Source organism: Solea senegalensis, unplaced genomic scaffold (genome assembly GCF_019176455.1).
Source record: "Solea senegalensis isolate Sse05_10M unplaced genomic scaffold, IFAPA_SoseM_1 scf7180000012943, whole genome shotgun sequence".
NCBI lineage: Eukaryota > Metazoa > Chordata > Actinopteri > Pleuronectiformes > Soleidae > Solea > Solea senegalensis.
The window spans coordinates 73,056-84,013 of NW_025320727.1; the positions used below are offsets into that span (position 1 = coordinate 73,056).

Sequence of the window (10,958 nt, forward strand, 5' to 3'; positions counted from 1 at the left end):
CAGAACTCGTGCTGCAGCATTTTGAATGAACTGAAGGATTCTAACAGACTTGTTAGAACATCATGATAATAATGAGTTACAGTAATCTAATCTAGATTAACAAAAGCATGAACTAGTTTTTCAGCATCCTGTAAAGACAGAATGTTTCTAATTTTCATAATGTTCCGCAGGTGGAAGAAGGCTGTTCTGGAAATGAGTTTTATGTGTGAATCAAAAGACATTTCCTGGTCAAAAGTAACTCCAAGGTTCCTCACAGTGGAACTGGAAGCCAGGGTGATGTGATCTAAAGTGACAATGTGATCGGAAAGTTTTGCTCTGGAGTGATATGGTTTTTCTTTGTGCTGCAGCATTTTGAATGAACTAAAGGGTTCAAAATGCCTAGATAAGTGATGAGGTCAAAAGGTCGACTGTGATTGTAGCTTTTTGCTTCACAGAGTCAGAAGGGGACTCCACTGTTGACACTGATGAAGGATCCATACATTATAATCGCCGCTGGTAAGAAACAAATGAAAAGTAGTGATTTATATATTACATGTTATATTACATAAATATGACGGACTGTGCAGATGAAGTGTGGTGATAAAGTCTTTATCAAGTCTTTGGCATTTGGACTTTTTAAAATAGCAACTTTTTTTAGGAAGACTTGTCTGGAAATGAATGTGGTCAAATTTGTGTCACAGGGAAATTATATACGTATATATATATCTATATATAGATATATAGATATATATGTGTAGATCTATACTTTCTTATAGCTTGTGTGTCTGCAGAGGTCCACTATGGTTTGTGTGATGTTAATGTTGTCATCCACTTTCCAGACCAAGTGTAGTTTTCTACTTTTAGGTAAAAGAGACTGTAACCATGGAAACAATCAATCACTCAAATAACACAAGTATACACAAATGCAGGTGAACTCCTGGAGTGGAACATATGATGAGTTCCAGTGCATATTTTTTTTATTTTATGTTGCCTGGCGACCTGTCCAGTGTGCGACCCCGCCTTTCACCCTATGTCAGCTGGGATTGGCTCCAGCCCACTGTGACCCTCATGTGGAGGATAAAGCAGTAGACAGTGAAGTGTGAGCCAGGCTTACGTGTCTGTGTGTTCAATGTGGCAGCTCATAGGTGAAGCTCCATCAACTTGTTACTCTTCATCCCCAGGTGCCATATGTTTTGGAAACATGGCCATAGCCATGATGGAGCCAACACTGCCACTCTGGATGATGGAGACCATGTGTGCCAGGAAATGGCAGCTAGGTAGGAGCTCTCCTCAACGATGTGGATTTTTAAATAGATGACAGATATTCTAGACCTCAGTGTGCAATCCAGCCTTCAGTCCAAATGAAGAAGAATTCTAAATCCTGCATCTTCTAAATATAATGCTTTGTATCTATATAGTATTGACCACTCAAAGCTGCTTGACACTACAGTTTGCCATTCACACATTCACACTCATCTTCATACGGCATAATCTTTGTGCAGCACACTGCAAGAACAGCCAACATGTAGTCTAACACAACCAGGACACAACTCAACCCACAACCTTCCAGTTGAACAATGACCACTGAGCACTCAAGAAACTCATGAAAAACTCAAAACTACTGGAATGTGGTATCACCACACCCTCCATCAATTCAAATACATAGTTTATGGTTTTAAAACCCACAATACTGTGGCTTCTACTACTTCAACTGGTATATTCTGTAAAAAAAAAACATCTTGGATTTTTGATAATAAAACAAACATTTTTCTTTGTTTACTCGACTTGTTGCTGGTTTTCTCGTGACTGGTCACATTTGGACGGCACCATGTTGACAATCAGAAGTTCATAACTCATACATGTGTATAGTTTATATTCCTCTTCAGTGGAACATAATTCACAGAAATCCAGACCACTAACTCCTGAGGAAAATGTTTAATATGAATAATGTTAAATCAAGTTAGAAGAAAAAGCTTATTTTCCAATAGACTTACATTCAAGCTGGATCCAATGTTCTCACGTCCATGTTGGCCTCAGAACAGAGCTGGACAACTGCTCGTTTAAATCTGGGACCTTGCAGTTGGAATTGTCGTTTGTTTATTTAAAGTCTAAAGACTGTCCAAAGTAGGTTTATTGCACATCATGTTTCACATAGTTTTGAATAGCCACTGCATACGTGTGTTTGTGTCTGTGCATTTTAATGCAGGCACACCACATTCAGGGAGTCTTCATTGTTGAGGTCAGACATAATAATCACCCACACATCTTGCACTCGCTTAACTTTTTACACGTGGATGCTTATCGTCTTAGGTAGCCCACAGTGCTGTGTGAGTGAGAGGGGGAGTGGCTACAGAGCGGTGAAAGCCAATGTGTGCTTCTTTTACCGATATATTTAACGATATCTTCTGCATTACTGATCCAAACAACAAAACTTGGCACTGGACTTAATCAGAGATATGCGAATAACAGACACACACACGTTGGACATTCATGACTTGAGGGGACATTGCATTGACTTACATTAATTTCCTGGAGACTTACGCTAACCTTAACCACAATTACTACTGACCTAACCTCAACCTTACCATAAAACATATCTTCACCTTAAAATGTAGTCACTTAAGTTGTGGGGACATGATTTTTGTCACACAAGGAAGACAAGTCCCCATAATGTGACTGTGTAAACAGTTTTAGGTCCCCACAACATTAGTAATACCTGCACACACGCACACACACACACACACACACACACACACACACACACACACACAGACAGACCGACATTCCTCAAATTCATAGATAGATTATAGCATAATAATAATGGTGATGATATGTATGATAATAATAATAATAGCCTTGAAACTGGATCTGGATCCTACAACCTGCAAGATGAGGACACAGAGAGAGAGTGATGATACGTGCTTTCATGTCAGAGTCTACAAAAGTCTCTAATAACACCAGACGAAGAGTCACTGCAGGGGTCTGAATACTTGATAAAAAAATAGCAACCGTCTCTAAGTTGGCAACACTGTTTGCCAGATGATGAGCGTGACAGGACTGCACACGCAACATTAAAAGCGTTATTTTCAGAATAAAATAATTGATTTGAACCTTCCAGTTCCAAGCCAAATTCCCTTTCCACTTTTCCATGGGCTCCCAACTACGATTGTAAACATGTGATACAGATTACGACACAAATTAATTTAATTTACACATGAGCATCATCTGTCATCGCTCCACATTTCCTCCTCTCTCATTCACACTTACATTTCTTACTCAGCCGTGGAGTGTCACTCTGTTTGTGATATTCCTTCTCTCCAGCCTTTGCTGTTATTAGTTTGCTGCTCTGCTCCGCTGTATATGAAGTCTTGGTCAGATAGTAAAGGGTGAGTGGGGAACAGGATATTAGCGTGTCATATACTGGCAGGTGGGGAGCACAAGTCTTCATTACAGACAATGGAAGATGTACAGCGGCACCGCAATGAGGCACTGATAGAGATCTGCTTATCTTGAAAACCTTCCCACACCTTCACTCTCATCTCTCTCTCGCTCTCTCTCCTAATGTGTGTGTGTGTGTGTCCCAGGCATCGCTTTCTTACCTGCGTCCATCTCCTATCTTATTGGAACCTACATCTTCGGCACATTGGCGCACAAGATGGGAAGGTAGGGAGGGAAATTATCCTTATCTACGCTCTCTGTCTTTCTCTCTGTCTGTCTCTCTCTGGACATGACATCTGTTTCCGTTCCTCTAAATGAGTTTTCAGGATTTGTGAGGCTCCCTTTATTGAAGCCTTGATTATACGGAGAATCCAGAATTTCTCTGTGGTAACTTATTTATGTTGGTGATTATTTATTTATTTGGTATTTGGTTTGCAAACTGAACCAAAACCAAAACTGTCATCATTTCCATCTTTTCCTTCTGTTAGCACTCAAACTAGGGATGAGCCGATGCCATACTGAATATTGGAGCTGGTCTGATAGTGGTCAGAATCACTGGATTGGTTATCAGACAGATCCAAAGATCCTGTTTATTATACGCTTCAAAATCAGCAGTATCATTTAAGCCGAGTGAATATTTGTTACACTGTCGGAGAATTCGGTCTTTGAAAGAGCTTGAAATGGCACAGATGGGTTCATCGTTTAAAACTGTATCAGACCAATATTGGTACTGTTCCATACTTGAGTTTGTGATATCAGTATCGATGTTGGACACAAGAAAGTGGTATCATGAGATTGAAAACATGGCGGCTTCGTAAAGAAGATGTAAAGGACTCATTCAGTGGTAATGAAAATATTATGGAAGGTCTCGTTTTTTTCACTATCACTATGATGATCTGTTGATTCATTGGAATAAAAAAAGATGAATGCATGAACAGCCGCGCAAGAACCACCCAGACTTTGGACTACAATCCTCATGCGATTGAGGTTATTTAATGCTTTTGTTTTTACAGCTGCCATTTTAAAAATTTTTATCTCAGCTCTTTTCTGAGACCCCTTCCTCAAGGAGAACACGGACAGCCATTTTGTTTTGTTCATGACCAATGACACAATGTTATCTCTCCATATCTGAAACTCTCTTCTGATGCTGATACAAGTTTTATTGCATGAATTGTTCAACTCTTTCCCTGTTTTTTGCAGCATATGCAGCTGTTGATAACTCATAGGGCCAATGAGAGCATCCTTTATGTAATTTGCACTGTGATTGGTTAAAGTTTCCAATCCTGCAACATTTTAGTTCTCTCTGTTATCCTGGATAACAGTGATTAAGAATGCCAACAATATTTGACTTCTCCATCTTTACTGGCAAAAAAAACCTAAACTGGGAAAAAAAAACTCTTACAATTGAATCTATATGAATAAAGTGATTAGGAAGTCTTAACATTATGTGAAACCATTTCATATATTGTTTGATTATATTTTATACACATGTTCATATATGGATATGATTAGAAAAGCCTGATGACGTCTTCTTTCCCTCACAGGTGGCTTTGTGCTCTGATCGGAATGATGATGGTTGGAATCAGTGTTATATGTGTGAGTATGAGGGACTGTCATTTGTGTTATTCTTTAGAACATAAAATACACATTTGTATTTAACATTTAGTTAAACTAGTCGTGTTAGTAGTCACTCCACATCGGTCATTAGTGGTGACAGGAAGTCGTCACACAGGTGCAGGTGCAAAACAAATTGTGGCAATAAATAAAGCTTACATTTGTGATTCTTATGAAATAAACTCTGTTTTTTATTGTTTCTTTCATTGTGTTAGTTCATTCCATAAAATGCAATAAATGTTTCAATTCTATAACTGTCATCATACATTAGCTGTGACAGGAAGTTGTCACACACGTGCAGATTTTAGTGTTGAGTCACTGCTGAGTTCTTACAGCTGTCTGTTCTAGGTTCCATTAGCTCGTGACATCTACGGTCTGATTCTTCCAAACTTTGGTGTTGGCTTTGCTATTGGTACGTCTGCAGGATACATTGTGTAGTACACTTGATTTCCCACAACATCTGTAAGACCTGTGTTTGTTTGTGGTGTGTTCCAGGAATGGTGGACTCCTCCATGATGCCTATTATGGGTTACCTGGTGGACCTGCGGCACGTGTCTGTTTATGGAAGTGTATACGCCATCGCTGATGTGGCTTTCTGCATGGGATTTGCTTTGGGTAAGTAGGAACTACTGCACATACACCAATGACCTGCACTCAACACAAAACTCCTTACTGTCACAACAAGAAGAGACACTGATATAGATATAGATGAGTTCTAAGTGCATCTTGTTTGAACAAAAATGAAATGATGGTGGTCACAGTTACTGCACAGTGAGGGTGAAGTGTGTATCTCAGTGTATATTTACAACACCAACATAATGTCAGGTAACAGGATTACAGTGAGTTATGTTCTACAGAGAGAGACATACAGTAAGGCTTACAGGACACTGAATCGGGCAGCCAATTTCCATCAAGACATGTAGTTCAGGTCTTTTCAAGTTTGGTTGTATGAGGTCACAAAACAAAAGACTCCTCAAATAGTGTTATATATATATATTGAAAAGTATTGCTGTATTAATGATGATAAGCTAGGTTACTATGTTTAGACCTGTCTTCTAATTCTAATGTAGGTCCATCTATTGGAGGATCCATAGCTGAGAACATCGGCTTCCCCTGGCTGATGACCATTATTGGAGTTGTGGATATTTTCTTTGCTCCACTTTGCTTCTTTCTCAGGAGTCCACCAGGACAAGAAGAAAAGATCGTAAGACTCAAAACACACAAATGCACACATTTAGTATGTTTTTGACAGATATTTTCATTTCCCCTTCACAGGACACAGTCATCTATGACAGTGCACTGTGACTGAACACATCTATGCCATCATTGTGCTGTACTTTAGACCCTCAAAATACACAGAGCATTAGACTTTATAGAAATGAATTCTTCTGTTGAAGCTTTACAGCCATGAGTTTGGTAAATGAAATCAAACTTCATGTTTGTCATGTATGTTTTAAATAACATACATAAATGTTAACTTAAAGGTTGGGACCATTTACCATTTAGTAAACATTTATGTGGGAGACATCCTCCTAGAACCCTTGGCTGCCAGTGAAAACACAAGGAAAAACTAAAATCGACAGTATCTTAAGATCAGCAACCAAAACAGGTCCAGTTATTTATACGTAAATTCTGCAAAGAAATGACTAGGAATATTTTGTAATATTTTTATTCTTATTAGTTTTTATGTACAAATGAAACTGGTCTATATCACAGAGTAAATAACGCACAACGAGCAGTAACACAAAAGATTGAGGCAGAAAAGGCTGTCAATCAAAAACTCAGACACTTCCTCCAATCACCATGTAGAAGCCCAGCGTCCGCTCCCGCCCTCATTGACTCCCAAAGAAGCTGAGCTTCTGTGGACATTTGTACTGCATTTGTCCAATCACCATCGAGCTCAGTGCAGTGAAAAGAACCAATTCTGTGTCGTCACATAGAGAACAGTTGAAGCTGAGCTTCAAGTGGTTTTAATGTTGAGGCTTCTACGAGAATACGAAAATCACGTAAGACGATCATCCGTGATAAACAGCTGATTGTGAACAAACCAGTGACACGTTCTAATCACCCTCGAGTCACGTTCTACTCACGCTCTAGTCACGTTGTAATCATGTTCTAGTCACGTTCTAATCACGTTCTAGTCACGTTCTAATAACGTGCTAATCACGTTGTAATCATGTTCTAATCACGTTCTAGTCACATTCTAATAACGTTCTACTCACGTTATAATCATGTTCTAGTCACATTCAAATCACGTTCTAGTCACATTGTAATCATGTTCTAATCACAGTCTAGTCACGTTGTAACCATGTTCTAATCACATTCTAGTCACGTTCTAATCATGTTCTAATCATGTTCTAATCACGTTCTAGTCACATTCTCGTCACGTTGTAGTTATCTTCTAATCAATTTCTAATCACGTTCTACTCACATTTTAGTCACATTCTAATCATGTTCTACTCACGTTCTAGTCACGTTGTAGTTATCTTCTAATCATGTTCTACTCACAGTCTAATCAATTTCTAATCACGTTCTACTCACATTTTAGTCACATTCTAATCACGTTCTAATCACGTTCTACTCACATTTTAGTCACATTCTAGTCACATTCTAATGACGTTCCACTCACATTTTAGTCACATTTTAGTCATGTTCTAGTCACATTCTAATCACCTTCTACTCACATTTTAGTCACGTTCTAGTCACATTCTAATCACCTTCTACTCACGTTCTAATCACGCTCTAGTCACGTTCTACTCACATTCTAGTCACGTTGTAGTTATCTTCTAATCACGTTCTAATCATGTTCTGTTCACTTTCTAGTCGCCTTGTAGTTATCTTCTAATCACGTTCTAATCACGTTCTACTCACATTTTAGTCACATTCTACTCACATTTTAGTCACGTTCTAGTCACATTGTAATCACGTTCTAATCACGTTCTAGTCACATTCTAATCAAGTTCTACTCATTTTTTAGTCACATACTAATCATGTTCTACTTACGTTCTAATCATGTTCTACTCACGTTCTAGTCACGTTGTAGTTATCTTCTAATCACGTTCTAGTCACGTTCTAATCACGTTCTACTCAAATTTTAGTCACATTCTGATCACGTTGTACTCACATTTTAGTCACATTCTAATCACGTTCTAGTCACGTTGTAGTTATCTTCTAATCACGATCTACTCACATTTTAGTCACGTTCTAGTCACATTCTAGCTCTAATCACGCTTGTCGATTCTAATCACGTTCTACTCACATTTTAGTCATGTTCTAGTCACATTCTAATCACGTTCTAATCAAGTTCTACTCACATTTTAGTCATGTTCTAGTCACATACATTTTAGTCACATTCTAATCATGTTCTACTCACGTTCTAATCACGCTCTTGTCACGTTCTACTCACATTCTAATCACGTTCTACTCACATTTTAGTCACATTCTAATCACGTTCTAGTCGCTTGTAGTTATCTTCTAACCACGTTCTACTCACATTTTAGTCGCGTCACAATCACGTTCTAATCAAGTTGTAGTCACATTCTAATCACGTTCTACTCACATTTTAGTCACGTTCTATCTACTCACGTTCTAATCAAGTTCTACTCACATTTTAGTCATGTTCTAGTCACATTCTAATCACGTTCTACTCACATTTTAGTCACATTCTAATCATGTTCTACTCACGTTCTAATCACGCTCTAATCACGTTCTACTCACGTTCTAGTCACGTAGTTATCTTCTAATCACGCTCTAATCATGTTCTACTCACGTTCTAGTCACGTTGTAGTTATCTTCTAATCATGTTCTATTCACGTTCTACTCACATTTTAGTCACGTTCTAGTCACATTCTAATCACGTTCTACTCACATTTTTGTCACGTTCTAGTCACATTCTAATCACGTTCTACACATGTACTACTCACGTTCAAGTCACGTTCTACTCTAAGTTTGGTATTGAAATGTAAATAGAACACAGAACATATTTGTCTTGCTGAGCTGAGCTTACGCCCTTAGAAAAATCAACACTATGTTTGACAGCCCTGCTGTGGCTGGTTTTCACTTCTGCTCACTCTGCACACCAAAGTCCAGAGAGAAAATGGAACATTTTCATCATGGCACACAGGAGTTGTTACTGAGTCCATCAGTCAGTAGCCTAACCCTAAGCCTATCCCAAAGGAGGCAGTTTATGAAATGGTAAAGTGACAAACATGTTGTTATAACAGTGTACACACAGTTTATTAGATAAACCTTTAGAATGTTTGCTAAAATCTGGTTTTCCTCGTGTCCCCAGCACCAGCCATTTTCTCTGCCAGTCTTATGTTGGTTCTTAACTGATTGTCTGACAATAGGCTCCCCACAAATATATAACCTCATCTAATCTGCAAGATTACCTTCAATTAAAAACAAAAAAAAGAGTGGTTCACTAAAACCACTCTACTACTTTTATTAAAGGTCTTGTTGTCAGGGAGAAACACCACCAACACTTTCCAACATGTGTGTTTTCAGGCCATTCTGTCAGACAGCAACTGCTCACTGAAGACGATGTCCTACTCCACACAAGGAACGCACGTTCAGGGTGAAACCATGGAGCCAGAGTATGACGATTAAGAGCTTCATCCTTCAGAGGATCTATTTTGTTGTACAAAAAAGGAACAGAAAAAAATCAACAGCCAAGATATTTCCATGTGAATGTCCTGCAGTCAGTCTTTACTGTTCGGTGTCTTCTTAGCAGTCGTACTGGAGCAAACCAAAGTTGTTCTTCATCTGTGTTTGCAAGCGCATCGTGTGAGAGATATTTTTTAGCCAACAGCCTTATTCAATAGAGACATGTGTCATGAAGCACTTTTAGACAGTAGGCGGGTGCTGAGCGACAGAGTTTGGTGTGCAGTGTGCTGGTATGTGGGGTTATTTATTGTGTACTATGTCAGCAAAACTGTTGTTTGTGTAAAACTTGATGGACATTTGTTTGTCAGCCTGGTCCATAGTCATTATTTCATTGTGTCACAGTGATTTACTGACGACTCCTTAGACTGTGATGCTTTCTCTGTCCTAGAAAGATTATACAGCGACCGACATGAAGCTCCATGATTCACTGACATCTGTGTGTGTGTGTGTATACTTTAATCCACAATCTCTGCCCCCCTGAGAGGCTCCGTCCATATTGACACAAGTTTTATTGCTTTTAATGACTTAATTAACTTCAGTTAAAATATAAGCCAGCCAGTTTACTTGTGATCAGTTGTTACTAAGGGGTCATTTGGAAGTCAGAACTAGAAGTGACAACAACCCCAAGTTTGCCCTGTTCCAGTGAGACATGTTTACTAACAGCAGTCAGACGCTGCGAGTACGACTGATTTACTGTGAAACAAATACAACAGAAGTGATATTACTGTTTGTACAGAGGCAGCTATCTCAAGTCGTGGGTTGGTGAGGTTGCTCCACAAATGGAGTGTACCATTCCTTCGTTCCTCAGAGTATTAAGCGAGGTTGTGCGCAGTGCACTGCTGTTGTCCCCTCACCATACTTAAATAAAGACAGAAATTCAAAAGCCTTTTTCCTTTTAGGCCATGTACAATCCCACAGGACAATCTACTTCAACAACAACACAAACTTTTTCAACCAATGGCAACGTGTCATCGATTCCACCGCCTGTCCTCTGCTGTGGACTCAGCCACACCCAGTGTATTTCTACTGCTTGTCCTGAGGGTTGCCCAGTCAAGCAGTGTTGTAGTCAAGACCACCTAAACAGAGACCAAGTCGAGACCAAGACCACAGTGTATCGAGACCAAGACAAGACCAAGACTTTGAGGGCTCGAGACTGAGACCAAGACCGAGGCAGTAAAAGTTGGAACGTGGTCCCAGCCGTCTCCGTTAGCGTCGCTTTGCAGAATTTACACGTTGCGCTGTGTTTTCTTTTGGAGGTATTT

At 39.2% G+C, this 10,958-nt stretch overlaps 1 protein-coding gene across 1 annotated transcript in view; it reads left to right on the forward strand.

Annotated features, from left to right (window-relative positions):
* slc18a2 (solute carrier family 18 member 2) overlaps positions 1-10,958 on the forward strand; it is a 29,714-nt gene extending 18,756 nt beyond the window's left edge. The window contains exons 8-15 of the mRNA XM_044015151.1: positions 435-495; positions 1,161-1,256; positions 3,564-3,642; positions 4,962-5,013; positions 5,380-5,443; positions 5,527-5,646; positions 6,102-6,235; positions 9,538-10,958. Coding sequence (XP_043871086.1) covers positions 435-495; positions 1,161-1,256; positions 3,564-3,642; positions 4,962-5,013; positions 5,380-5,443; positions 5,527-5,646; positions 6,102-6,235; positions 9,538-9,639 — 708 coding nt within the window. The 3' untranslated portion in view covers positions 9,640-10,958. The remainder of the gene's footprint in view (positions 1-434; positions 496-1,160; positions 1,257-3,563; positions 3,643-4,961; positions 5,014-5,379; positions 5,444-5,526; positions 5,647-6,101; positions 6,236-9,537) is intronic.